This window comes from Platichthys flesus, chromosome 19 (assembly GCF_949316205.1).
Source record: "Platichthys flesus chromosome 19, fPlaFle2.1, whole genome shotgun sequence".
NCBI classification, from domain to species: Eukaryota; Metazoa; Chordata; class Actinopteri; order Pleuronectiformes; family Pleuronectidae; genus Platichthys; species Platichthys flesus.
The window spans coordinates 1,274,830-1,289,211 of record NC_084963.1 but is presented as its reverse complement, the minus strand read 5'-3'; the positions used below and the strand labels follow the sequence as shown (position 1 = coordinate 1,289,211).

Below are 14,382 nucleotides of genomic sequence, written 5' to 3'. Positions count from 1 at the left end.
TAAGAGCAGTTAGGGTGAAGATTCAGAGGAATGAAGAAACTACAAGACTGATAGAAAGAGAGGAAACAGTAAGAGAGAGAGATATAAAGGAAAGGGAGGATGAAAAAAGGCTGGGGGATGAGAACGCTGCTGTTCTATAATTCCTGGTGTGAGAACAAAATAAATCTGGAAAGACTGGAGGAGGAGGTGAAGAAGAAGCAACTACAAGTGCAAAGGTGAGAGAGGAAGGGAGGAGCGGCAGAGGAGTGAAGAAGAGGAGGAGGGTGGAGGAGTAAGAAGATAAACAGAGAGAGGGAGGTGTAGAAAACAGTGGATTATTGAGCTGACTGCGACAGAAATGGATTTCGTGGCCGTGGGGAGGAAGACGTCTCATGATGCAGCAGGCGGCTCCGCAGCGAACAATGAACTCACTATTATCGACTCTGAGGTCATCACGTCAGACGGACTGAAGTCCAAACACAAGGGGGCGTGTCCATGAAGACGAGGAGCTGCCGAGCTGTGCTTCATCGCCACTGACATCCACGACTGAGAATCATCAGACGTCTGAGAGCTGACCTCAGACAGAGGGACGGTCAGAGTAGATCCTCTCACTGTGAGACGTCCACATCGGGCTGTGGTCCTACTGACGTCATACAGGAGTGTGTCCCCCCCGAGGACAACAGTCCACCAGCCACACTCACAGATATCAGACTGAAAAGGTGTCTGATTATTTCCATCAAGTTACATGAATGAGTCTCTGGGAAATCTGGGAAAATATAAGAAATCACAAGACATCCCTGATGCGGCAAAATATCAGGCCTCCAGTTAAAAGTAAAAAATTTGAACTTTACTCGTTGATTGTGGGAACATCTTCCGCTCGAACCTCATGTGGTGGCTGTTTATTAAACTATAACTATTAGATTCATATAACACTATTAAATACACTATCATTGAATTATTTGACCCAATTCTGTTGAATTACAGGAAAGTAGAACAGCACTGGTTCTATGTCAACTTATCTAAGGACCTCTGGTGTTGAGGTTCCTTCTTGGATCAATGACCTGAGGAACCTCCTCATTGGCCCTGGAACCTTTTCAAGGTTCTAGTGTCGCCTCATTAAAACCACAATCAGTCAATAACAGGAAGAACCTCATCATCATTGGCCCTGGATCAAATCAAGGGTCTCCAGCAGCATTCAAATCCTTCTCATGGTCCCTCCGTCCTCACCAAGGAGCAAAATACACAAACACACACTCGACTGCATCAACAGCCATGGCCACAGACAATCCTGCTATCTGATTGGCTGTCGGGCCGACTACTGTTCGAGGTTAGAACTCAAGCTGCAGATAACCACGGCAACATCAGTGATGCTCAGGCTCCGCCCGTCAGGATTGGACACGCCTACATATTGATTGACAGGTCTGGTAACAAACTTAGTGAGTGTGTGTTTGTTTTGTCCAATTATGGGATGAAAAATGTGGTGATTCATAGGAAAGTAAAAGAAATGAAAGGAATGGAGCCGAGTGGAACGGAAAGGAAAGAAGATAAGAAGAGGAGGAGGAGAGGGATGGGGGGGTGAGGAGCAGGGAAAGAAAAAAGGACAAAAGTGAATGAAGGAGAAGAAGAGAAGGAGAGGGAGAGAGGAAGTTAGTCTGTCCTCTTCAGATTAACACCCAGCCTCATGACCCCCCCCCCCCCCCCCCCCCCACACTCGCCGGGATCTGCTGATAACCGCCCCCGGCCCGGGGGATTGTGGGAGAATGGAGTCATTTAGTCTGTTTATCTGACTCCATGGGACCATTGGGAGGGTTCGGTCTCAGCAGGAAGAGGCTGGGACTGTTCGGACAGCCTTTCACAGTAAAAGCTCAAAGTTTATATCCTGGAGCAAAGACAAAAGTTGTGGCTGCGGCTTTGATAACGACAACAGGACGCTAGAAAAATCCACAACGATAGTTCCCCCCAGAGGCTGAGGTGGTCATTACACACACACACAAGCTTGTTGGTCTGTATTTGTTGGGACACTGAAGATTTCCATAATTCAAAACGTGCTCCTGTTTATTAATCTGGTTCAGTTCACATCTCAGCTCCATAACTTTACTGTGAAACTCAGGACCTAGGTTTTGACTCATTGGTCTTTGGAGGTCCCAACTAGAGCAAGAAAGGGCCCAAACACACACAAACACAAGCACACACACACACACACACACACAGTATAAACTCAGGCTGTTTAGACAAACAGTCTATAAATACTCTGCCAGTTTCAACCTAATATGGAGATCAACTCCTTCAAATACTGTGTGTGTGTGTGTGTGTGTGTGTGTGTGTGTGTGTGTGTGTATGGGTGTTTGTGTGTGTGTGTGTGTGTGTTTGTTACAGAGTTGGATTTTTTTTCTGAGACTATATATAATATGTTCAGTTTCAGTTTTCTGAATATTATATCAGTAAATATATCAAGAGAGTCTACAGAGGTAATGTGAGGTGGTTACCATGGCAACCTGGGCTGACACTTGGTCTTCCTGTTGACCTGAGATTGACCCCAACACACAACACTGTAATCAATCCTCTGACGACACAAACACGCGCACACAGGAAGCACAGGAAGGACATCCTAACATCCTATAGACCTGTCAGTGATTTGACATCATTTCCTGTTTGTGTGTGTGTGTGTGTGTGTGTGTGTGTGTGTGTGTGTGTGTGCATGTGTGTGACCATCCAGAAACAGGAAGTCACCGCAGTGACAGTTTAGCTGCAAACAAACCTCAAAGGGGCTCAACCTGTCTTTGACCTTTGACCCATCTCGTATCTTTCTTACTGTCACAGGATGGGAGACACAGGGTTCGACCATCCGGCCAATGATCTCGACTTTAATACACAACAGAGCAGCTGTGGTTACTGGTTCAGTGTAGAACCTCATCAGGTTGTTGTATTGAGTTGTTACCTGTTCTTAATGCGTAGTTGGACTCCTCCTGCTGAAGAGGTCCGGCTGTGGTGGGACGACGCTGGTGTTTGTTGTGGTGATGGAGGAGAAGGAGGAGGAAGAGCAGGGAGCGAGGGAGGTGAAGACTCTCTGATGAATCCTGGATTAAACTCCCTGAGGATAAAGACAGAAAATACAAATGTCAATATGATGGACAGAGGATGACTTTTTAGTTAGGCCCATGTCCCATTTGATAACATGGAGGGGGTGGAGTTTATGACCTTCACTGCAGCCAGACACCAGGGGGCGATCAATACGCCTCCTCTTTCGGGAGCTGACATGTCGTCCGTCTTTATATATTCTATCTACAGGCTGACAAAATAAACAATAGGTCCGACCGGTTGAAACCGGACCAACCTGATCTCATTACGATCACATCATCATTTATTAATTCTGTTCACCCAGTGGCCTCCAGAGGGCGCTCAGGAAGCTGCAGTTCAACGTCAGACAAACTTTTAATGTTCTTGACTATTTTCAGCCTGGAGAATGATGAGGTCACAGTTTATATGCAAAATATCAACCAGTCCCTTCACTGGAGTCAAAATATTCACCCATAATCAACTAGATCTCTTCAATACAGTAACAAAGAAATTTTCAATATCAGAATTTATTATTTCTTGTACAAAAAAAAAAAACCTTTGTCATCTAATAAAGTTTCAGTGTCTGTTTGAAGTCAGACCAGTTTCCTGCCTCCACCCGAGATTAAAATCTACAAACACACAGATGAATAAAGAACACAACTCACACAAAAGCACACACCCACACTTATATTATTCACCTAGGACATTCCACTTTGGTGTATTCAGAAGAGACAACAGTAGACATCAAAACATACACAGAGATAAACACATAAAGGCCCATTAAAGTGAAACCTGTCGAGCAGGTCCGAGGAATGTGCGGCAGCCACAAGGGCCGGGAATCACCAGAACAAGAGAGTCACGTAACTCCGCCTCCCATCACAACACACGCTCTACACTCAGGTCTGAGACGGGTTCAGGCCCCGTCAGAGGTTTGGTTGAGGCTACACTGTCACTTCCTGTCCGATACATGATAACGGTTCCTTGCTGTTTCCAGTCCGTGTCACACACACTCACTCACTCACTCACTCACTCACTCACTCACTCACTCACTCACTCACTCACTCACTCACTCACTCACTCACTCACTCACTCACTCACACTCACTCCTGATGGACCTTTAACTGACCCTGACACTGCACCTGAACACCTCATCCCCCAATCTGCCTCCTCTTCCTCAGCCTCCTCCACCTCACTGACACCATGTGGAGTTCTGGGCAGCAGAGTGATGCTGTGGTCAGAGTCGACTCTACTTCAGCAGGTGAAGTTGGATTCTGTGTTGAACTTTATTTTGAAAAGCGGCTGTTTTAAAAATCAAGAATGGACCTTCAGTCCCAGTGTCTGTGGGCAACATGTGGAGAGAGTGATGTGTGACCTGGTTAGTCCAGGATATCACCCAGGAGGATTTACCTACAGGGAGAAATGTGCACCGTCGTCCTGACGTGTGACATCATCATGACATCAGGACCCAGCCTCACATCGATAGGGTGCAACAGGCCCGCTGCAGCTAACCCCTTAAATGCTTTTCCACTGGTCAAACAACCAGTAAACATCCACTCCCATCTGGCTTCTGGCTGAAATGTGAACGGATACAATCATCAGACAGAAACCTGATGATTTTGCTCTGAAAGAGAACTGTAAATGATTCCTTTAAAAGTCCAGCTCCAGAAATATAAACAACGTAATAATAAGTTAAACTCACTGCAGCCCCCTGCAGGCTGCGACTATAAACACAACATATCAGGTGTCCATCTGGTTGGGGTCACTCATCACTCATCTCTCATCTACTGGGATCTCTGCGCTGTGAAATATGGGCATAAAATCAAAGGGAAAAAGTTGTTGTCATTGCTCAACTAATTTTCTGATCAAATACACAACTCAACACATCTACGATCCCCTATTTACCAAGTAGAGAAATCGAAGGAGGAATTCCTGAGTTCTTCTTACACAATCTCGCCGAAGTTTCCAGTACAAACATTGTCTTCTAGTGGAAAGAGTTTCCAGATGAGTCTTTAAAAAGTCACAGTGTGAACGGATCTCCTACACAAAGTCTTAAACACACACACAGACACACACAGCGAGCAGTTGCCTGGGTGACAGTATCGTGGCGGTCTGTCCCTGTAATGACTTCTTCCTCTTCTTTTTCTGAGCAGAGAAACTCAAACATTCATTCGGCTCGATTACGTCAACCAACAACAAAAGGGCACAAAAACACTGGAGATGAATGGAGGAAGACAAAGAGTGAGAGAGAGAGAGAGAGAGAGAGGGAGGGGGGGGGTGGAGGGAGGGAGGGAGGGGCGGGGGGGCAGATGGGGGCACCTACACAACAGTGATCAAAACTTGCGTGAAGACAAAGTGTTCAAATTCCTCTCGGACCTCGTTCGTCACCGAGCACGTGACCAGTTTCAAACCACTTTAAAAAATGTTTATTAAAAAAACATGAATGGATAAAAAACAACTAAAAAAACAACATTTACATAATTTGATGAGAGATATAAAAGTTAAAGTCACTGCTTCCCTGTCGTAGTCCCACAGGAAACACAAACCTCTGTCTTTCTACTGTGACTTTCACCTCAGACGAAACACTGACAGGAAAACTTAATAAATAAAAGCTTCAGTCGTCAGATCAACAGCCTCACTAATGAATCTAAAGAAGTCAAAGGTCAAAGGTCACAGCACCTTGACAACAGCTCCAACAAATATTCCTGCTATCTCACACATGACTGTTTTTATACCTAACACACACAGACACACACTGAGACACGCTGCGTGAGCTCCACACACACTGACCCACAGGAAGACACACACTCCTGCTCTTTAACTCACCACCTCCTGCAGGCGACTTCATATTTATACTTTTGGACAGTTTCAGAAAGTAAAGCTGCATCCGGCTTCACCACAGGCTCAACACACGATGTTCAGAAAGGACACGAGAGACAGAAAGTCTGAGAGTTCAATCTGTGTCATGGCCGATCTCTGTGGATTTAGTCAAATCTCCATCAGAACATTAGACCTGAGTGAGGAGAGTCCTGTGCTGTTGTTCTGGGCTCAGTTTTGCATTTAAGTATTTAAGTACAAAGTATTTGCAAATAAGGAGAGCAGTGGAGGACATGAGGACATGAGGACATGAGGACACGAGGACAGACCTGCTCTGCTCACACTGACTGTAAATCCTCCACATCCCGTCTGTCCCCGGCTCTTAGATTCATAACAGAGCTCCAGCAGAGTCCACACACCACAGCTGCTGGGTTCTGGGTTTGTTTTCATGTGGAACAGATGTTACAGATGTTCGGGTTTCATACACTCTGGGTTTTATCTGAAAAAGAACCGGTGAACGATCCAAAGTAAAAACAATGAGATAGCGAAAAAACAGCAAATAGCCGTTCATTAAGAAACAGAACAAATAATTTATAAGGGTTGGACCCTCTGATGCTGGATGCACAATAAATATGGAAGCAACAAATAAAACATGAATGGATTCACCCTATGACCTTTCAACTGTTTCTCTAGCTCTGCTGTTGGAAACTACATCATCAGTGGATGTGAGTAACGCTGGATTCTCACCAGCAGGAGCCTCGTGAGCGTCTGCATGTGAAACTCAACACCAGGGAAACGTGCAAATTACTGGGAATTAGATGACAACACAACCGGCTGCAAGGTGCAACGTAAGAAGGATTAATACACAACACAACACGCTAAACCAACTCACACGTCTTATTTCACATGTGCATAATACCTTCCTCCCAAATTATACACACACAAACACTAGGAGCACAGGTGAGTGGTGATAAATTTACCTCCCTCACAAAAAGAAACAAGTGTCGGGTATCAATTTAAACACAGCACAAAAAAGCATCATCAACCCACACACACTCACACACACAATAGCAGCACTAAACTTACCCTAACACTTAGTCCCAACCCCTAACCATCCAAACTAAATGCCGAACCAGAACCTAAACCAAGTCTTAACCCTCAAACAGTCCGTTAGAAACAGGTCAGAAAGGGAGGACTGGCCAAAATGTCCTCACAAGGATATCCTTTCAAGTACACACGCACTCACACACACACTATATCGATAGTCGTTTGTTGTGTGAGACGAGGTGATCAACACCAACACCACAGACCTATGGTTGGCAAGGGGCTATATTAGCTTAGCATAAAGACTGGAAACAAAGGGAAACTGTTAGCCTGATTCTGTCCAAAGCTCAAACATGTACAGTTCCTCTAAAGTAAACCCATAACCTCACAGTTTGTGATCAGTTGAGCTCTCAGGGGAATTCACAGGATCTATTTCTCCACGAGCCACAGTGTGTCCATCCGCCTGGTCTCCACTTGTCTCCACTGGTCTCCCAGCAACCTCCCCGGGACCACAACACTGTGGTGAGTCTGCAGCCATCTGTTGTTTCCCATTAAAAAGTTAAACTGCCCCCTGAAACCACAACTGTCCTGATCCGACAGCCCCGACCGGGCCAGAGCCGGGTCACATGTGTTCTGATGAACATCCCCGGAGGCCCCCAGGGGCCCGACACCGAGGGGCCCTCACATGAAACAGAAAAACTGAAAATAAATGGAGGAGTCTTGTAACTTCTGCAGAAAAAACAAATACTGTATATTTTCACTGGGGTATTAAAGTAAATATAATTTTGGATGTTCTTTTAAACTGAGTCAGGAAACACAGTATAAACTATAATGACTGGATATTTATTATATTTCAGTCTGGAGCAGGTGTTTCTATTCGTCCTCTCAGCTGCTGCAGTGGATTATTAGTTACACATGGTTTGAGTTTTAGTGATTTGCTGCTCAGACCAGGTGTGTGTGGACAGTAACACAACAGTAACACATCTTTCTTTCAGGTTCTATGAGTTCAGAGTCTGAACTTTAATTCAAGTCGATTTGCATCAATAAAGAAAGAACTGCATTCGTCCAGGTGATAACAAAAGCAAACTCACACAGACACACACACACACACACACACTTACAGCTCTGATGTGCAGCTCCCCATAAAACCACCTGGGTTGTTGTCAGCCTGCTGTAAAAACACTAACATCATTGTTGTATCTCTCTCTCTGACAGTTTGTGTATCTGTGGTTCTCTCCGTGTCGCTCTACCTCTCTGCTCTCAGCCAATCAGGGCTCACCTGAACGGACCAATCAGAGGGAGAGCTGCAGGTACGGAGGAGAGAGAGGTGGGTGGACGCACAAACAGGTGAGGTGAGTGAGGCGGGGTCTGACTGACAGGTGTGTTTTGTGTTGACATCACACACCTTTTGTCCAACTGACACACAAACACACACACGCTAACACCTGTTACAGAAACTCTCACACGCAGTGCATTCAAACACCTGCCAAAGTCACACACACACACACACACACACAGACACATAGACACAGACAAAGACACACACAGACACACAGACAGACACACACAGACACACAGACAGACACACACACACACAGACATTGGCCTTGTGCTTCAGTGATCATCATGTTGATTCAATAAATCTTTATTGTCCCCGAGTCGCTGCTGCTTTACAGCTGCTGAGAGGAGAAGTGATGGAGGAAGTGACAAACCAGAAGAAACACAAAGACGGGACAGGAACAGTCGGAGTCACTGAGTTCAGATAAAACTCAGAAAATAAAACATATAGATATGATGGTAATGAAAAATAAAGGGCGATAATCAGCAGGGTTATTATCAGCAGCCGTGACCCACAAGATAAAGGTCAACACAAAAACACACATCTGCTTTATGGCCCTTTATCACAGACCCACTGAGGGACCTGCAATACAACTCTGTATTCAGAGAGCAGATCTAGAACCTCTAGGACGTTCTTCGATATTCGATTCAGAGCAAAACAAAAGTATAAAAGGAAAAGGAACAAGACTCCAGGAACGACAGATCCTATAAACCGCTGAGAATGATCTCTCTCTAAAGACTTCCAGCGCTTCCAGAATTTAACCTTGTTGTTGTATTTCAGGACTTTTCCTCTTCTCTAAAAGAATAAATGTTTGACCTCGTTCTTGAGATATCACGTTCTTGAATGGGAGGGTCAAACAGACAACCTGAAAGCATCATCCCTCCGGCCACTAGGTGTCGCTGCAGCAGAGGCATTAAACTCTGGCGTGATAGAAATCATAGTTAAATCGTATTTGACACTGGACGATTCAATCGCAGCTGTAATAATTTTCCTGGATGTGTTAAACATTTCCAATCGTGAATGCGAGCACCACCAATCACAGCCATCGCTTTTACACCTGAAGGATTGTGGGTAGTGTAGTACTTGTCCTTGATATTGTGTTTCTTAGAACTCAGTTGATTTCGTAGAGCCTTGTGTCGAGTCTACCATGGATGGTTAAAATATTACGGCTGCTAATCGGAAAGTTGACTTCCTGAATCCTGACGTGCAGCTGCAGAGTTTGACCTGCTGGCCTCATCCAGCTCAGAACGCACATGTCAGCCCTTCACTGTCCTGCCTCGATAAGAACAGACCTGAGAGCAGCTGATCTCTCACAGTTCCCCATCACGTCCCAGACAGGAAGCCGATCAGACCAAATCAACAACTCGTCTTTCTGCTGGTGATTCTCACGCCGTCTCTCCTCGCCACGCCTTCCCACCGGGGCCTGTTGGCTTGTCGCCCTGTGTGTGTGTGTGTGTGTGTGTGTGTGTGTGTGTGTGAAGTCTAAAGTCCTGTATTGTGTCATGCCTCTCACACGTCTTCCAGTGAATAAAAGCTGCAGTAGCAACAGCCGCTCCGCTCGCGGTCACACCCCAAACCCAAACACATACCTGGCTTTGTACCTGGCCTCAGCCTGAGAACTGGGAGAGATGCTGGGTGACACGTTCTCCCACTGATCAGTTCAGTGTCCAAACATGGTCGACACGTCTCCACTTCCTCCCGTTGTACAAATATGAAGCCAAAATGTCTTAGCTCCAGACGCCGCCATCTTGTGGTTTCGACCACGAGGTTTTGACCCCCCCCCCCCAAAGAAGACCTCTCAACTAAACTAACCACGGTTACAGAAGGACATGTTCTCTAATTGGCTGTCGGGCTACTGCTTGAATTTTGTTTGTCTGGTGTGTGTCTGTGTATGTGTGTGTGTGTGTGTGTGTGTGTGTGTGTGTGTGTGTGTGTGTGTTATCATCAAGCTTTTAATCAATAAATGATTTACTAGGATCAAAGAAAATTTAAATGATTTATTGAAAGGTAATTTCCCTGTCGCTGCTTAACTTCCTGGTTAGTCATCAAACAGAGAGAGATTTCAAATATTCCCTCTCTCTGTCCACACACACACACACAGACACACACACACACCACGTTGCTACAGGTCAGTTTCGGGGACATGAGACTTATGTTAATAACCTAGAATCGTACCCTAAACTGACCTTAACCACTGACCCAAAAATCAGCTTTTCCCCAAATGGGGACGCAGCTTTGTCCCCAGTTGGACGAGGCGTCCCCAATTAACCGGTCTTCAGCCTGAAATTTGTCCCCAACACACACTCATGGGTTCTGCTCCTTGGTTGAAATCTGCTGGCTGCACACGAGGTCCTGAGCTTCTGGTGGTTCCGACTCACTGGACGTCGACTGTGGGTTTGAACCTGTCGTTCACTTTCAGGCCACTTTCTCCTCCTCTTCCATTTCCTGCAGGTTTACGTTTTCTAAACCATCTTCACTGTGAGAAGCAACAACCCACCAGCTGCTGGGAGGGAGGTTTCCTGGGAGCATGGTGAGAGGAGAACTCAGGCAGCAGCTGATGTCTTATGAAGAAGATGTGAATGTAGTTGCATCAAGGAGACCAGAAGGTGGAACAATATTCAAAAGTTAACACAAGCTGTTGTATCTGCCCCGAGTCTGAAGATGTCTCCCACAGCATCCCAGTATCCCCCCAGTGCCTCCTTCACCCTGTGTCCTCCATTCCAACAGCACATCCATGAATGGCTAGAATTACTGCTGGTGTAAAACACCAAAGAGTTGGAGTGTGTCCCTCTTTGTCTGGGGCATCTGAGTAAGATATGAAAGAACATGAGCGTAGACACTACAGTGCACTGCTGGCTGGCTCTCTATCTGTCAGCTGACCTCGGGTGGTGCTGGGGGAGAACGGAGTGTAACTGGAGTTAGACAGGAACCATTCTCCTAAAGCTGCTGGACAGATGTGATGTGTGAGGATTGTGACAGATTCCTCCACAGCTGCAGAGTGAGAAAATGTTTGGAGCAAGCTTTGGATTGTGCAATCGCAAAGTCAACGCCAGTTTTCAAACCGTATTTATGGAATTTCCTTTGACTCTCCCACATGCACCCCCGACTCAGCAGAGACAGTGACCTGAGCTCCTGCTGCTTCTTCTTCAGATGAGAAAGAGCTCAGGTCTGAAAAGAGCTGGTGAAGATGATGGTGATTTGATTTGTTGAAGAAACAAACAAGCCCAACAACAGAATGACAATTGGAGCCGTTTCCATCGGATTCTCTGGGTTGATATCTGAAGTCGGTTCGGGGTCTAAGCTACTGTCCATGCAGACACACACACAGACACACACACACACACACACAGACACACACTTCACGTACCTGCGGACCAGGAGCTTCAGAGTCTTGTACGATCCTTTCACCAGAGTGATGGCCTCCTGTCGGTATCCAGTCAGCTCCACGTCATTAATGACGATCATCTCGTCTCCCGGCAGCAGAGGCTGCTCCAAAGTGTCGGCCTTACCGCCCTCCTCCACCTGCACACACACAGACACACAAACACACACACACACGTTACTGAGAAGATGTGGACGTTCGAATGTGCGACGCAGATGTTAGTGACGTTCCAGATAATTTTCTGAGTCTCATGACGCAGCTTCTTCTCGGTGCTGTGAGCTGAACCCAACACGTTCTGGATCCGTCTATGAGCTGGAAACACACTGTGATGAAACGAGTGGAATCACACTTACTGATGGATGTTATCAGGGTTTCTAGTGTTGTGGAAGGTTGGAAACACTTGGTGTGTATGTTTCTGTGTGTGAGTGTGTGTGTATGTGTGTGACTGTGTGAGTGTGTGTTTAGGGTCACATTGTCTTGTTCTCTGTGAGATAAGCTCAAATCCTCAGTATGTCTCCATGTCTCCACACAGACGTCACCAGCTCCGACTGCTCGCTGCACATTTGACTGATGAACTGAAACACATGTTTTCTTTTGTGAAGTGAGAATTAACACGAGCTGCTGCGTAGCTTCAAGTCAGTTCCCCAGAAGTGAGTCATTTGTCTGAGAGGGGGACATTTAGTTTGAAGAGAGGAGACATGTCTCCTTTGAGGAGCAGGTACCGTCCACCTCGTATTTGTCCAACGTGTCCAAACCTCCTTCAGAGACCAACTTGTATTTGATCTGTTTGTTTCACAACCTGACAAAGATGCATCCGACCAGTAAACTCAAACTTGTCAAACAACAACTTTTCACAAACTCAATAATCAAGTTTCACAACCTGGGAAAAGTCTGGTGGAATTCAACAACGAAACAGTGTCTTTGTTTAGGGCTGTTTCTACAAACTTTCCTGTGATCGGTGAACTGTTGTGGAATATTAAAGCACTGTTCTGAAATATTAAACCCCCGCCCATGTGGGATGTTATAACAACTGCCAAGAATTTCTGTCAGGGTGTGTCTGACCCTCCTCTGACTTACAGCATGTGTTCCTTCTCAACAAAAGCATCAAGTGTGCAGGCCCACGGGCTGCAGCTCCACCGTCGCACACAAACACTCTCAACAATCATTTATACACACCGTGAGGGACTTTACTCTGCACGGGGCCCCGCCGAGGCACAACAACAATAATGAACAGATGTCAGATCAGTGTTAGAGGCTGAAGGTGTGTTTTAAGTGAGTCTACATCAGGGCTTTGAGAGTAATGAAGGAAATGAAACATGGTCTCAGAGCTGTGAGGGAAAATATAAACTGTTCCTGCAGAACAATCACACGCCTGCACTGTTTGACTTATTCAGGAATAAATATACCCAAATAAGGCCCGTTGAATGAGTGTGTGTGTGTGTGTGTGTGTGTGTGTGTGTGTGTGTGTGTGTGTGTGTGTGTGTGTGTGTGTGTGTCACTGGTCTTGCAGCTGTAATGAATTATCCTGCAGATGGAGATATCCAAACAGAGCACCTCAGCCTGTTCATACCGTGACTGAAACAACAGACCTCCTCTACTCAATGAGGACGGTCTGATTCCTTCCTTTCTTCACAGTTTCATCTGAACGATATTTTGAGCTGAATATTTCCAGTATCGTCCACAAAAAGTCCAGAAAGATGTGAATGGCAGAGACGTCCTGGAGGGTGGGTGGTTAAGACCTGCACCATATGGTCAGAGTCTTCAGTCTATGTCTGTGTCCCCTGTCTCTCACTGTCAGGTAAAGACTAAATCAAATACATATACAAACAACTTGAGATTGGTCGAGTAGTTAAGTTCCATGGATCCTTCATTTCCCATGATGCACATTGATTGTCTGTTCAGTACTGGCAGGGCAGAGGTGCTGTGAACTGGGTCCACCTCATTTCCAGTCTCCAGCTCCTGTGTTTACATGGTTGGACCTGAAAGAGGCTCTGGATCAGACCAGGTCCAAATGATCCTGAGGTAGTTTCCTCTCTGAGAGTCTGAAGCTTCATGTGTTTGTTCCATAGTTTCATCTGATCTGTTAGTTCTGGTTTCACATTGTGATTTGAGGATTAAAGAGTTATGTGGGACATACGTGCGTCCTGTTGTCGCTGACACTCTACCAGTGTTGTCCACACATACAGTTTGATACCAGTCATGAGACCTTCAGATTAAGACTCATTAAGACTCTTTAACCTGAGCTGAACCGCCTGGATTAACAGAAATCTTCACTGTGACCTCTGACCCCAACTCTCAACCACAACAACACGGATGATAAACAAGCTGAGGCTGAAATATGCTCATGTCTGATATCACATGTTTCTCAGGAGAAGCTGATTTGTTCTTCAAACTAAAACTCAGTGGAGTTCATATCTTCAGAACATTAAATGAAGGACACAGGAAGAATATTTACCCCCTGGATTTTCTGCTGTAAAGAATATCATATTCACAACTTTTGTTACAAGCTCATCTTCATAAATCATAAATCATCGATCATATGAGAAACATCACAGGCTGCCTATATTTCCTTTTGAGGAAACTAAAATGTTGAACGTATTCCTCTGCCAACACCAAACATTCCCTCAAATCTGTCGGGTCAAACCCGAACAAGTGTACTCCAACTCATCAGCACAAAATAAAAGCATGAGTGTGTTCGAAACACATAATTCACATTCTTGTCCTATTTTACAGCCGTTTGGCCTCAGTCCCAGAATAACACACACAC

The 14,382-nt window shown here is 45.6% G+C and overlaps 1 protein-coding gene across 1 annotated transcript in view; it reads right to left on the bottom strand.

Moving 5' to 3' along the window:
- The window catches only part of shroom3 (shroom family member 3), a 33,034-nt gene that overhangs the window by 16,896 nt on the left and 1,756 nt on the right, over positions 1 to 14,382 (bottom strand). The window contains exons 2-3 of the mRNA XM_062412598.1: positions 11,601 to 11,755; positions 2,918 to 3,070 (exon numbers count right to left, since the gene is read on the bottom strand). Coding sequence (XP_062268582.1) covers positions 2,918 to 3,070; positions 11,601 to 11,755 — 308 coding nt within the window. The remainder of the gene's footprint in view (positions 1 to 2,917; positions 3,071 to 11,600; positions 11,756 to 14,382) is intronic.